The sequence below is a fragment of the Rhipicephalus microplus genome, chromosome 2, assembly GCF_043290135.1.
Source record: "Rhipicephalus microplus isolate Deutch F79 chromosome 2, USDA_Rmic, whole genome shotgun sequence".
NCBI classification, from domain to species: domain Eukaryota; kingdom Metazoa; phylum Arthropoda; class Arachnida; order Ixodida; family Ixodidae; genus Rhipicephalus; species Rhipicephalus microplus.
Window position 1 is genome coordinate 85,049,914 of NC_134701.1, and position 14,960 is coordinate 85,064,873.

The 14,960-nt window shown below is 42.4% G+C and overlaps 1 protein-coding gene across 2 annotated transcripts in view; it reads left to right on the forward strand.

Moving 5' to 3' along the window:
- Positions 1-1,077: 1,077 nt before the first annotated feature.
- The window catches only part of LOC142785139 (uncharacterized), a 144,112-nt gene continuing 130,229 nt past the window's right edge, over positions 1,078-14,960 (forward strand). For both annotated transcript variants that reach the window (XM_075883587.1, XM_075883584.1), the window contains exons 1-2: positions 1,078-1,220; positions 9,287-9,426. In XM_075883587.1, the coding sequence (XP_075739702.1) occupies positions 1,134-1,220; positions 9,287-9,426 (227 nt within the window). In that variant the 5' untranslated portion in view covers positions 1,078-1,133. The remainder of the gene's footprint in view (positions 1,221-9,286; positions 9,427-14,960) is intronic.

The window sequence follows — 14,960 nt, forward strand, 5'->3', positions numbered from 1 at the left end:
TCGCAATACAGACATACATAAAAATATAAGCAACAGGCAAGTTCTTAGCAATATTGATGAAACTATAAACACGTCGATCTTTTTCGTGAGGTTTGCCTGAAAGTCAAACATTTGCGGCGCAGGCAGCCTCTCGCTGAGCGCTTCGCGGAACATTGAATGCCGCAATGCATCATACTACACTGAAAGGCTTTAATATTTCATGCTCACAACCGTCCGTTCGTGCCATGGCAGGGCGTCAGGTGGCCAGCGATGTTCCTCAACGGACTCCGATCGCGTTGGACTGCACAGCGCTCACGTTTTCATGGCGGAGCGTTGCTCTTTCCTGCGTGTCCAACTTTCCAAGAAAGCGAATCGCGTTTCCTTCTGGCCGACCTCGTTTAGATGGGCACAGGCATTCGCCGAACATATTTTAGAATATACAAAGTGGACCGCAATTCCTTTTGACAAAATTTTCTGAATGTCGAAAAACCAAAGCAAAACGAGAATAATAATGATAAGTCACTTGCTACCAACTTAAGCTTGGGTCTTCTTTTTTAGAAACAATACTTCTGAAGTTTAGTGGTTATTAGTACCAGTTCAGTGGAAGAAAAAAAGGCACTGATTTGTGCAGTCCATAAGAAAGCATGGCCAAGCACCATCAAGTATTCCAAGAAATGTGGTAGAGTTTAAGGAAGGAGTATTGGAATTGGGAAAGACTGCTTCGTTCCTTACATACCAGAACCACATCGCCACATGGCGTCAACATATGTGTACACTTTAAAGGTCATCTAACTTTATTCGGAAAGCTGAAGCACGAATATAAAGCAAAACTATTTCGAGGAATACTTTTCTTTTTTTACACTTTAAGTACATCAGTCAACGTTCAAAAAACATCTTTCGTAGTGACAACAACACAATAACAACCTTTAGAAAAAGTAAAGCTTGCAAACGTAGTAAATAAAAAAACGGTCAGGGACTCACCTATGGGTGATAATTCACACTTGACAATTCACCTCAACGGTGGCTACGTCAGACAAGGCGTTTCAAAATAATTAAAGAGCGTCCTCTCCGCTAGACAGCTTAGTACACAAGCTTTGCGCGAGAGCAGGTTTTGTTACAAGTTGCAGCGCTTCGTCCTTGCTTCCTGTACAAACATGACAATCACGTACCACTGCAGATTCATTGTTATTCTTGTACTCTGCACTGCTGCACACGCAGTTCAAGTAGGAGATCTGTATAGGGTGAGAAAAGAAAGCGTGTTAAACGCTTTTGTATCCTTTTTCTTTCTTTCATTTCGTACAGTACGATTAGAGTCTGCGTTGACACCGTGTGCATGGAGCTTAGTAACTTGATAATGGTTTCATGTGTGTCATTTCTGTTTTGCGAAGGGACTGCTGTTTCGAATGAAATACGAGCTCATCAAACAATGCGCTCGAGAGGATAAATGACTCTTTCACTCCTAAATTTTCTGTTGTAACAGCCCAGAGCTACGAAACTGCTTTCGAGAAATCATATTTATAAAAATCTCAACGGGCACTCGTTTGAATGAGAATGTTAGCAATTGCTGTTTTCCTTATGAGTCTTAGACACCAAAAAAGTTATTACGCTTCTTTGAAAGAGAGGAAAATATTTGGCAGCTTTGCTTCCTATCTTATGGTGCAATGAACTTTTCTGAGATTATGGATTCAAGGTCAGAACAAGACGTAATTGCCCGTCGACATAATTAGCTATCATACTTTCAAGAACAGACATTTCTGAGTTACAACAGAAAAATAACTTGGCTTAGCGAAGTGATTGGCTTAGCATTACCGGTCACAACTAGATGCGGCGTGTCACGAAGCTGACCCGACGATTTCTTGGTGCTCTTTGAAAATTCCTAATGTTTTGACGAATAGCAGCCTGCATTATCATCTGCTACACCTCAGTGAAGACTAGATTGATCCAACTATCTTTAGTAACTTGTATGGAAGAGCAATCCCGGGGCATCGCTGTTTCAACGAATACTAAATATGAAGCTGAAGTAAAATAAATGAAGGAGTTGTAGAGCTTTGTAAGGAGCGGTCGGGTGAGGGATGGTGTATAGGCGAGTTGTGCGTGCATCGTGGTAAACGTGTGCAATTACGACTGCTTTTAGACTTATTCGCACGTACGCCTAAGGTGAACTGCACATGATTTTTGAGACGCGTGGACCAAGAGGGGTTCAACTCTATAAACACTTGTTTAAATATAATTGTTTATGCTTCTATTAGTACTTAAATTACACAACAACGGTAAGATTCACAGCCACTGGATAGTATATTCTAACCAAATAAGTATTCAAGGAACAAGTTGTTTAAACAAAGCAGGTGTAGAAAGCACCCTTGAATTGTAACAAGAAAAAATTAGCAGATCCCATGTACAGTGGGAATTGATCATATATGATCCTGAATGTGAAATTTTGATATGTCACTTTAAAATCAAGAAAACGTTACGAGGTGGAAGTAAATGATGCCGTGCATGACTTCTCTGTCACGATTATTATTGTTGGATCCGTCGTTTTCTTTCGTGTACTATTCACGTCACGTCACACCAAATTTATTATATGTGGAGCTAGCGAAATGGCTGCGAGCGCATCAGGAAGGGACCGAAATACTCAAGAGTAGCGTTGACGCACGCGCACTGTGAGTACAGCGATGCTACGTTAGCAAAACGCGAACATGCGCTCTATAGTCTGACGCCAGGTGCGACCAGTGTCCGGCGTGGCCGGGCGGCAACCGGTGCGAAATTCGACATGTTTCATTTTACGACGATGCATTACCCAGACAACCCTGCATCTTCCTCTTTTAGTGGGAGTGGCACGCTGGATGCGCTCAAACGCGCACGCGTCGAAGCAACGTAGCACGGTGCGCGCCTCCAAATATAAGGCAGGACCAGCGCCTGGCATGGCTTGCCGGCGTGCCGCGAGGAAAAAACGCCGGTGAGCACGCGCACCGCCCTGTCGAAATGAATTGGTGCGTTATCTGTGGCATGTAGCCATGTTCTCAAACTACACGCATCTTAAGATTATCATGTTTGCGAAATTCACCCACCTTTGTCCTTCATTGGCATCACGCAATACCAAATTTGGCATGTAGGAAGCTAGCGAAACTGCCACAAGCGCGTCATCAAAGTGGCATATTGTCATGTTACATAAACCGCATGTCGCGATTATTATGTTTGGATGTATCATTAAGCTATGTCATCTCTTCGCGTCGCGTAGTACCGAATTTGGTACATGTGAAACTAGCAAAACGGCCGTGAGTGCATCATGCGTAGCGTGTAGTCATGTTTTTACATGACAGACGTCTCATGTTTGTCATATTTACACCAGTATCATACTTTCGTCATTTATTCCCGTCCCATATTACCGAATTTGGTATAAGTGAAGCAAGCGAAACAGCCACCAGCGCATCATGAGCATGGCATGTAGTCATGTCGTTACATGACATAAATCTCGTGATTATCATATTTGCACCAGTCACATACCTTCGTCATCCATTCAAGTAGACTAATACCAAATTTGGCATAGGTGAAGCTAGCGAAGCGGCCGCGAGCGCATCCTCAGTGCTTCATGTCATGATGTTACATGATACGCATGTCGAGATCATAATGTTTGGATGTGTCATTTACCTAAGTCGTCCTTTAGCGTCACGTAATACCAAATTTTGCATAAGTAAAGCTAGCGAAATAGGCGCCAGCGCATAATAATTGTGGCATATCGTTATGTTGTTTCATGACGCTCATCTCATCTTTATTTTGTCTGCACCAGTTACTTACCTTCGTCATCTATTCACATACTATAAAACCAAATTTCATATATGTGACCCTAGCGAAACGGCCGCAAGCGCATCATGAGCGTGGCATATAGTCTTGTTGTTACATGACACGCGTGTCATAATTTTTAAACGCCAAGCATTTCTTAGCAAACTTTGGTGACTTATAGCATATCTATCTATCTATCTATCTATCTATCTATCTATCTATCTATCTATCTATCTATCTATCTATCTATCTATCTATCTATCTATCTATCTATCTATCTATCTATCTATCTATCTATCTATCTATCTATCTATCTATCTATCTATCTATCTATCTATCTATCTATCTATCTATCTATCTATCTATCTATCTATCCGCGTACGACTTCTAGCACTCCTGGCCGTATCGATAATGGTATCGCTACCAAACTTGTTATGCCATAACATGAGTGTAAGAAGAACATATTTGATTAGACATCACATGAAAATCATGACATGTCTTTCATGAATGTCATAACTTGAGTTTCATTGTCCTGCAGGCCTTGCGGTTCTCGTGGCACATTGAAAAACTGGTATGGTAGGGCATGATTACGCAGCGAACACAAGTGAGAAACCCTAACATGGAAATCATGACAAGCATTTCATATAACAACAAGACCACATGCCACGCTCATGATGTGCTTGTCGCCGTTTCACTAGCGTCACATATACCAAATTTGGTATCAGCTTACGTGAATGAATGACGAAGGTGTGTGACTGGTGCAAACATGATAATCAAGAGACTTGTGTCATGTAACATGACTACATGCCATGCACATAATGAGCTGGTGGCCGCTTTGCTAGCTTCACTTATACCACATTTGGTATTATAGGACGGAAATGAATGACAAAAGTATGAAACTGGTACAAACATGACAAACATTAGACGTGTATCATGTAACAACATGACAACCTGCTACGCTCAAGATGCGCTCGTGGCTGTTTCGCTAGTTTCACATGTACCAAACTCGGTGCTACGCTACGCGAACGGATGACACAGCTAAATGACATCAAAACATGATAATCGCGACATGCGTATCTTGTAACAACATCACAACATGCCACACTTATGACGCGCTTGTGGCCGTTTCGCAAGCTTCCTACATGCTATATTTGGTATTGCGTGATGTCAATGCACGATGAAAGTAAGTGACTGGTGCAAACATGATAATCAGGAGATGCGTGTCATGTGAGAACAATACTTCATGCCACAGTAAAAGCGCTAACACAATTCGACGTAACGCTGTGCGCGTGCTCACCGGCGTTCATTTTGTCGCTTCACGCCGGCGTGCAACGCCAGGCGTCAATCTTGCCAAATGCTCGCAGGCGCGCGCAGCGGTGCGTTGCTTTGACGCATCCGCGTTTCAGCCCATCCGGCGTCCCTCCGTCACGAAAAGAGGGAGACGCAGTGTTGTCAGTGTAACGCATCGGCACGAAATGCAGCATGTCGCACTTCGCACCGGTTGCCGTCGGGCCGCGCCGACGGACGTTGGTCGCGCCGGTTGCGCCTGGCGTCAGAATATATAATGTTCGCGTTTATCTAAAGTAGCTTAGCTGTGTCCAGCGTGCGCGCACGTCAACGCTACATTGGAGTATTATGGGCCCTTCAGTATGCGCCCGTGGCCGTTTTGATAGCTCCACATATACCAAATTTAGTGTTAAGTGACGTCAATGGATGAAAATATATGACTGGTGCCAACATAATATTCCTGAAACGAGTGTCATCTAAGAACATGACAATACATCACGCTTGTAGCGTGCTCGTGGTCGTTTCGCTAGCTCTACATATACTAAATTTGGCGTCACGTGACGTGAATAGATTATGAAGGTAGACGAGACATCCAAACATGATAATCATGACACAGAAGTCATGTACGGCGTCATTTACCTCCACCTCGTAACGTTGGGCCGATTTCAAAGTGACATATCAACATTGCTTAATCGTGCTTCGCGTATCATTGATTTCCACTGTACGTGGGATCTCCCAATTTTTTAAATGCGCATTTGTTAGCGTAGTTTGGCGACTTTGAGCGTATCTATCTATCTATCTATCTATCTATCTATCTATCTATCTATCTATCTATCTATCTATCTATCTATCTATCTATCTATCTATCTATCTATCTATCTATCTATCTATCTATCTATCTATCTATCTATCTATCTATCTGGCTGCCTAGGACATTTACTCTCCTGGCCTTTGCAATAATGGTATCGATACCAAACTCGGTATGGCGTAATACGACTGCGTGAAGAGCATATTTGACTAGTCATAACCTGAAAATTATAATATAGGTCTCAATAATGTCATGATTTGCAGTTCATGGTCCTGCAGCTCTTGCGGTGGTTTCTTTCACATGGCATGCTGTAAAACTGGGTTGGTATGACATGATTGCATGCCGAACACAAGCGACAGACCCTAACATGAAAATCATGAAATGCATGTGTTGTAACAACATGACTACAGGCCAAGCTCATGATGGCTCGCGGCTGTTTCGCTAGCGTCACATATACCAAATTTGGTGTTATGGTACGTCAACGGATGACGAAGATATGTGACTGGTGCGAACATGATAATCATAAGATGCGTGTCATGTAACAACAATACTACATGCCGCGCTAATTATATGCTGGCGGCCATTTTGCTAGCTTCACTTACACCAAATTTAGTATTACGGGACGTGAATAGATGACGAAGGTATGATACTCATGCTGACATGATGAACATGAGATGCTTGTAATGTAACAACACGGCTACGTGCTACGCTCATGATGCGCTCGTAGTCGTTGCGCTACCTTCATTGTAACAAACTAGGTATTACGTGACGCGAATGGATGACATAGGAAAGTGTGACATAGAAACTTGATAATCACGACATGCATGTAATTTAACTACGTAACTACATGCCACACTCATAATGCGCTCGCGGCCGTTTCGCTAGCGTCACACATGCCAAGTTTGGTATTACGTGCTATCAATGGATTACGAAGGTATGTGATTAGTGCAAACATGATAATCATAAGGTGTGTGTTATGTCAGATCATGACTACATGCCACAGTCAAGGCGCCAATACATTTTGACGCGATGCGGTGCGCATGCTCGCTGGCATTTATTTTAACATGTCAAACCAACGTTGATAAAGCAGGCATTGGTCGTGCCATATACTCGCAGGCGTGCGGCGCGCAGCGGCGTTCTCCCGACATGAAAAGAGGGGGAGACGCAGTGTTGTTTGGGTAACGCATTGGCGCGAAATGTAGCATGTCACATTTCGCACCGGTTGCCGTAGGGCCGCGCCGACTGACGCTGGTCGCGCCAGTCGCGCTTGGCGTCAGGCTATAGAGCGGTGGCGTTTGACTAACGTAGCGTCGCTGTGCCCTGCGTGCCCGCCCGTCAACGCTACATTGGAGTATATTGGGCCCTCCATAATGTGCTCGCGGCCGTTTTGCTAGCTCCACTTATACCAAATTTGGTGTTAGGTGACGTCATTGGATGACGAACTATATGACTTGTGCAAACGTGATAATCCTGACACGCGTGTCTTGTATGAACAAGGCAACGTCCCACACTCATAAGAGGCTTGCGGGTGTTTCGCTAGCTCCACATATTCTAAAATTGGTATCACGTCACGTGAATAGATGACGAAGGCAAACGACACATCCAAACATAATAATCATGACACGGAATTCATGTAAGGCATCTTTTACCTCCACCTTGTTACCACGAGCTGATTTTAAGATGACATATCAGCCTTTCTTGTTCGTGCTTCGCATATCATCGATTCCCACCGTACGTGAGATCTGCCGTTTTTTTCATGTTAGGATCTATCACTTGTGTTTGTCATGCAATCACGCCGTACCATACCAGTTTTTGCAACATGCCTTGTGATCGAACCCACCGTAAGAGCTGCAGCACCATAAAATGTCAATCATGGCTTTGATGACGTACATGTCATGAGATTGACGTTATGAGCAGTCAAACTTGTTCATACAATCATGTTATACCATACCAAGTTTGGTACATATACAATTATCAAAATAGCCAGGAGAGCTAAAAGTCGTAGTTGGCTAGATAGATAGATAGACAGATAGATAGACAGACAGGACAGACAGACAGACAGACAGACAGACACACAGACAGACAGATAGATAGATAGATAGATAGATAGATAGATAGATAGATAGATAGATAGATAGATAGATAGATAGATAGATACGCTCCAAGTTGGCGAAAAGCGTAACAAAATGCTTCACATATGAAAAATAAAGCGGAGTATCCTTTAGTAAGAAAACACTTTTGCTAGGACAATACAGTACCGTGCAACATGTTATCTGCACGCGAAAGATTGTATACTGTACTTCCAATATAGATACATTTAAGTAGGTAAACAGTGCCAAATAAGATCTATATGCTTTTTGTAATAAAGCAGAGTTCTTAAGGAAAGGATGTGCTAGTGGAACTTCATTTTTCCGAAGGAAGTACATTTAGCGCACAGGAAAAAGTACTGTGTTCTTTTATTTGATATATATGGTACATATTTTCAGATTTTGACACCGACAAATTGTACAAATAGTTTTCTGTACTTATTGTTAGTAAGTGGAACACTGAAATTCCGCAAGGCAGGAAGAAGATGAATATTATGATATAAAGAAGGGCAGGTTGTATTGAATTACGTAATGAACGGTACGTGCAAGTGTTACGGGTGAAGCATCTAGAGGGCGGCGCTTGTGCGGTGTTCGTTTTCAATGCTGCAATATATAAAGCAACATTTGGGTAACGTATGGTATAGTCAAAACAAATGTAAGGCTCGAAAAAGGTTGAACGATAGCCCATTATCAATAATAGTTGGACCAGAACATTATAAAACACCCACAAGCACAAGCCTTTTGAACGAGTCGGCGATTTCAACGTGCACTATATAGATTTCAAGACCTAGCTTCACCCACTCTTTATGACTGGCTTCATGCTAATGCATGAGGATTTCGCTGTCGTAAATGATGTGATAGTATTATTTCTATTTGATATAATCATGACAGGCTGTGTTGATTACGTCCATAATTGCTTATACTTGAAGTGCTCGCATCCGTAAAATATGTATGGGGTCTAGATATGTTTTAAATGCCCGCCGTCATGAATCTATGCTTTATCATACATAACAATGATAAATTCTTTATTATGATCCTGCGTGAGCAACATTGCTTTCCCTGAAAGATCAAGAGAGGAATTTCTGTGAAAAAAAACTGATAATCAGATTGTGAGGCGCTGCTATAAAAGAAGAGAAATATCCAAGAACGGATAGTACGTGGGTTGCCAGCGTTTCTTATTCATGTCGGTGTTGATTTCCAAGATATATTGCACAATGCATAAACCAAAATGAACTGAAAAAACTAGCTCGGCTACTGAGGTCGCTGAAAATAATTATCACTAAATCCGGTATCCCCACACTGAAGTGGTAAAGACGGTAAACTGGTATTTCATTTTTCTTCTTAGGCTTTGGATACCAATGAGTCTGTCTGGATGCTAAAACGGAACTATACTCGTCCAAATCATACGTGTGTACGTGCCACGAAAATGTTCCTCAATCTGACTGATTACCAGTTTAATCAGACTTTCTTAAACAACACTGCAAAGTGAGTACAGTCTTTTAGCTGCCCTTTTCATTTTAGCATTTAAAATCTCATCATGATAAAAAATAATTTGTGGTGTGCGAAGGGGGGATGAAGGATGAGGTAGCACGTAGAATAACAAAAGTCACTTCAAATAGAGCTAAGAAGAGGTGGAAGATCATGCCGTCACACCTGTTTGCTACTTCGCTTCTATTTCACAGTAATTCACTGTCACGTTCTTCATTTAGCATTTGCGTTTCATGTACTTACCGTTTATTTTATGACTACTTCCCATTTCTACCCGATATGAAAGTATTTATCAGGTCTGATCGTTTCGCATGTACTTCTTACGTTCACTTTTGTGTATTCCGCAATTTCTTCGTATTTACAGTTATTTCATTCTTACCCAGGAGATGTGGGCAAGCGATCTACGTGACATTTGCATCAGTGTGTTTTCTAGCCTTTAATGCCTGGTTCTATTGCCCCTAAGCCATAAAAGGAGCTTGCGCAACTCAGTTTTTACAATTACACTTCTACAGTGTAACTCTTAGGCACCCGTTCCTGCTTTGAACGTGGATGCCGCAATCGCCCCTGTCGGTGCCGTAATCAATAAATATGAAAAAAAAACACACAAGACTGCATAACTTTCCACCCGCGCCCGCTGCCTAGCAGTATAATATTCGAACACAACGCCACGAGAGTTCTCGAAGCTCATTTGAAAACAAAATGACAGCATATTTACAGGGTGAATGATGGAGAGTGGGGCGAATCCTCCGTTTATTCATTCGTTCTTGCTTCCGTCAATCTATGCGCCCATCTGTGCGACTTTCCACGCGTCCATCTGTCCTTGCGTGCATTCGTCTGTTCGTGGGTCCACATGTCCATCCATGCGTCTATCCCTCCGTTCGTCCATGCATCCACCCTCGCGTCCGTCCATGCATTCATCCGTTCATGCAGCCATCCGTACGTCCTCCTTGCATCTGTATGTGTTCCGTTCGTCCAGCTAGTACACACTCCAAGTACCACCATCTCGCATTTTTTCATCATATATTCCGCTTATAGACGCACCGCCATCAAGCGGACATTTCAAGGACTAAACGAGAGGTGGAACACGCACACTTTCTTATGGCTTGCGCTTCGTGTCTACTTCCCACCTTGAACCACCTCGAGTTCATGGTATATACTAGTTCACTGTATTCATGGCACTGCGGCCCAACGCTCACTAAACCTTTTTAAAGCCATGGATGTTACGCCCAGCGAGTAAAACGTAGCAACCCTTTCTTGTCTGACTGTGCTCAATGTACATGCCATTGGATGCTATTGGGAATGAGAGACAGGAGGAAGGAAGGAAAACAGGGGAAAAAGAACGGCAGGGAGGTCAACCAGCCTATAGGCAGCCGGTTTGCTACCCTGCGCGTGGAAGAGGGATGGGGGAGATGAAAGATAGAGAGCAGAGAGGGAAGAGAAAAACACAGCACATTCGGCGGCACACACGCGCACACTCAGTCATAGTCCAGTCTTGTCTTTCGCGGTGTGTGACTTTGCTGTTACAGTCGTTTGTTCAAGTCCGTGTCGCGTAGGAATTTCTAATTATCTAATTGTACGAATTTTTTTATTTATTTTTTTGGAAATCACAAAATTGAAGCTGCGTCTGACTTTTGGCACTGTTCTGTTTTAAAAACTATCCTGTGGGTTCTCTCAACCTCCGAGAAAGTGTCGTCAAGAGCAGCGTATATTATTCTGCTGATTAATTGAAGATCAGTGCAACAAAGCGGTGAAAAATGCTCAAGAGTATTGCAGTCATCGCGGATACATCTGGTCAGAACCCTGTAAATAAAATATCCACTATTGCTGCATCATTAGCAAGTCAGGCAGAACCACGCCATCTCTGTTCCGTGGAAGAGGAGTGGTGCTGCTTTATATAAAACAAGTTTAATTTTCCTAGAACTGCTTTCCTGTAGAATCGGAGAAGTGGTTTTTGCAGTCCTGTCTCATCATGAAAAGACAAACACGATGATAATTATGTATTGATAAATGAACAAAACAGAAGTTGTGAATGGCAAATGGACCTTTATTTCATGCGGCTGATGAGGAGCAACGTGGCAAACATAAGAATGCAAATGAAAAGTGTTCATCAATCAAACATATGCAACCTACACACTATAAAGATAAAGTACGAGCTCGGAGGACATCATAAATAAGATAAAGGAAGTAGACACCATAGCGCGCCTAATTCGTTGTAGCTGCACGCATTCCCTGCTGTTTTTGTGCTTTTGTATACAGTCGTGCAAACTCTGCAATGCATTGATAAGACGCCAGATTCTAGGAGGCCTTTTCTCTGTGTTCTGTCGGCAGCTGGTCCCCTGCACAAAAGAGGCAAAAAATAATATTAGAAAAACGTAATAGCTTGGATACAAAAGCCGCATTTTTCTTTAATTCTAGCTGTGTACACATTCATTAGTATGTCTCGCGTTCAAGAACAGACATGGTTGAAGTATTGAGCTTTGACTTTTTTGACACATGTTTGGCTCAGGCACTTGGGCAGCTGACCAGGTATATGGGTATATAAATTCATTATCTAATTGCACGAATCAGTGTCATAACCAGCAATTCTTCTTCAGGAGGTAGGAATGGGGTTAAATTAAAAAAAACGATGCCATTACGCATCTGCTGAATTTATATTTCATATGTTTGCGTTTTCATACGACACTCGACGCACTTTTGCGTACATGCAGGTTTCACAGAGCATGATCATCTGCTTGATCCGCTAAATTTGTACTTCGTTGTTCATTGGTATTGTGAGCTGCATAGACACTGTATAAAGAAGCTATGTTTAAAGAAGCTATGTATAAAGAAGCTATGTAGCTACAGCAGCACACTCATTGCGCCAAATGTATTGTGTTGTGCTTTTCTTAAACTGTCTTTATAGTAATCTGACCACAGCAGGAAAAAATAAAAAAACACAGGAGAACTTACCTTTTCATTGGTACAGATGGTCGTCTAACGGAGGTGTGCTTCGTCGTAAATTTCGGCTACGGCAGCAAAGGTTCACCAGAGAGGAAGCCACTCTAAAATACAGTGAACCCAGCACATCAAAAGTTTGCTATGCCGCTTGCTTGTCAAGCTTTCGCACCACGCTTGAACTGATGTGGTGTGCGAGCTTCATCAAAACACTTCAAAGCACTGGAATCCGCCGTATGTCATGGAGCACTTGCACGAAGAGTATACGCACACCCGAAGCCAGGTAATCCACTGGCTCATGCACGGAACGCAACACATCACGGCACTGGTGAGTGCTGCTTTTGACACCACGCCCGCTTGTCCCGGCGCCACAGGAGCCGTTGCTGAACCGTTCGAAGACAGCTCCGTAGTAAACGCGCACCGTCATTGTCGAAAGAACGCGGCGGTGGCAGCCTACTTGATCGAGAAACGCCGTCAAAGTGAGACGGGCTCCGCCATGGACGCGATGCTGGCGCAAATATTTCACTCGAGGGACGATTCAAGGTAGCTCGATCGCTTCCTTGACAATCTCGAGGAAACGGTCAAGATTTTTTCAAGTGAAGGAAGCGTTTTAAGTGAAGGGCGGTTTGTGAATGGGAAAACGCCACTTAAGGAGCGTTTTAAGTGAAGGGTCGAGTGGAGGAGCGTTTGTGAATACGGGCCTTAACCACCTCGAAATCATAGTATATGATATTTCACTGTATTCATGGCACTGCGGCCCAAGGCTGGCTAAACCTTTCTGAAACCAAGGAGGTTGCGCCCAGTGAATAAAATGTTTCAACCCTTTCTTGTCAGATAGTGCTCAATGTACATGCGAATGGCTGCTAATGGGGAATAAGAGGCAAGAGAATTTGGCTTTTGATAACGCGCCTGCTCCGAATTTTTTATTGTTCATTAACGCACAGGAGAAATCTCCCACCGGCACCACTTTGCAGGTCAAAGCGTAAGATATTTTACGCACTACCCTAAAACACCCCACAGAGGCACTAATTCGCCCCTAAAAACACCCCACACAGGCGTCACGTTGGGCAAAGAATCGCGTTGACGGACGCAGTAGAGCATGGGCGATGAGGAAAACAACCACTCATGACTCAACGCTGATTCTATAAGATGTGTGTAGTTGTGTAGTATAACCTATATATTTCTGAACTTTAGGATGTTAACGAACGCTTTTCTTTTCTCGAAATATTTGCTTCTAAGATCTCAGATAATAGAAGAAAGCTTATATTCACTAGAAAATATTTCTAACAACAGTTTTGGCAGCGTCCTACGTATAAGGTGACAAGGCACATGAGGGGTCGCGTTGTGTCAATTTTGAACGCATGGTGCAAGCCACGCTAGTTGAATGGTGTAATTTGAATCGTTTTTCACGCACTGTGATGCCACATTTTTTACAACGTGTGGTGGCCTTCCCATGGCTGTGAGTGCACCTAGTTTGCTTTTGTTGGGGGATCATCAAGTGGTCATTGTGGTCAAATCAGCTTTGCACTTCCAGCGGAAACTGACAGCTTCTTCCACGCAATGACTTCTAGCGATATCTGTTTATGTACGACACTGCTAATACCCTTGAAACATTCTGAAGCCTGTTTTGTCTCTTCCCTATCCGTACAACTGCATTGCGTTATTCACAAATGCATCAGAAAGATACGTTGGCTGTAATGACTACCACTTCATACCTGTCATGGCAGTGTGGTACTTTGCAATACTTTGATACAGCCGGGAAACACCAGACATGCGCATTGTATTTAGAAATCAAGGAAGCTGCGCCACCATGACATTGGATCGCTTTCACCTAGAGTATCTTCTCACCATTTGCTGCTGTTCAAGCTTATGATTAAATTTGAGATCACGGTAACCACGCGCCTTTCCAACGGCATACGAAAATTTCTCATTCGTTGTCGACTCTGTCATGGAAAAAGCCTCGAGACTTTTTATAAATTCGAAGCATTTTTTAGCGAACTTCGGCGACTTCGGGTCTATCTATCTATCTATCTATCTATCTATCTATCTATCTATCTATCTATCTATCTATCTATCTATCTATCTATCTATCTATCTATCTATCTATCTATCTATCTATCTATCTATCTATCTATCTATCTATCTATCTATCTATCTATCTATCTATCTATCTATCTATCTATCTATCTATCTATCTATCTATCTATCTATCTATCTATCTATCTATCTATCTATCTATCTATCTATCTATCTATCTATCTATCAGTCAGTCAGTCTGTCTGTCTATCTATCTATCTATCTATCTATCTATCTATCTATCTATCTATCTATCTATCTATCTATCTATCTATCTATCTATCTATCTATCTATCTATCTATCTATCTATCTATCTATCTATCTATCTATCTATCTATCTATCTATCTATCTAAATGCCTACGACTTTTAACTCGCGTGACCGTTTCGATAATGGTATCAATGCCAAACTTGGTATGCCATAACATGACTGTATTACGACCATAAGTGACTAGTCATAACTTCAAAATTGTGACATGTACGTCATGAATAACAAGATTTACCTTTCATGGTCTTGCCGCT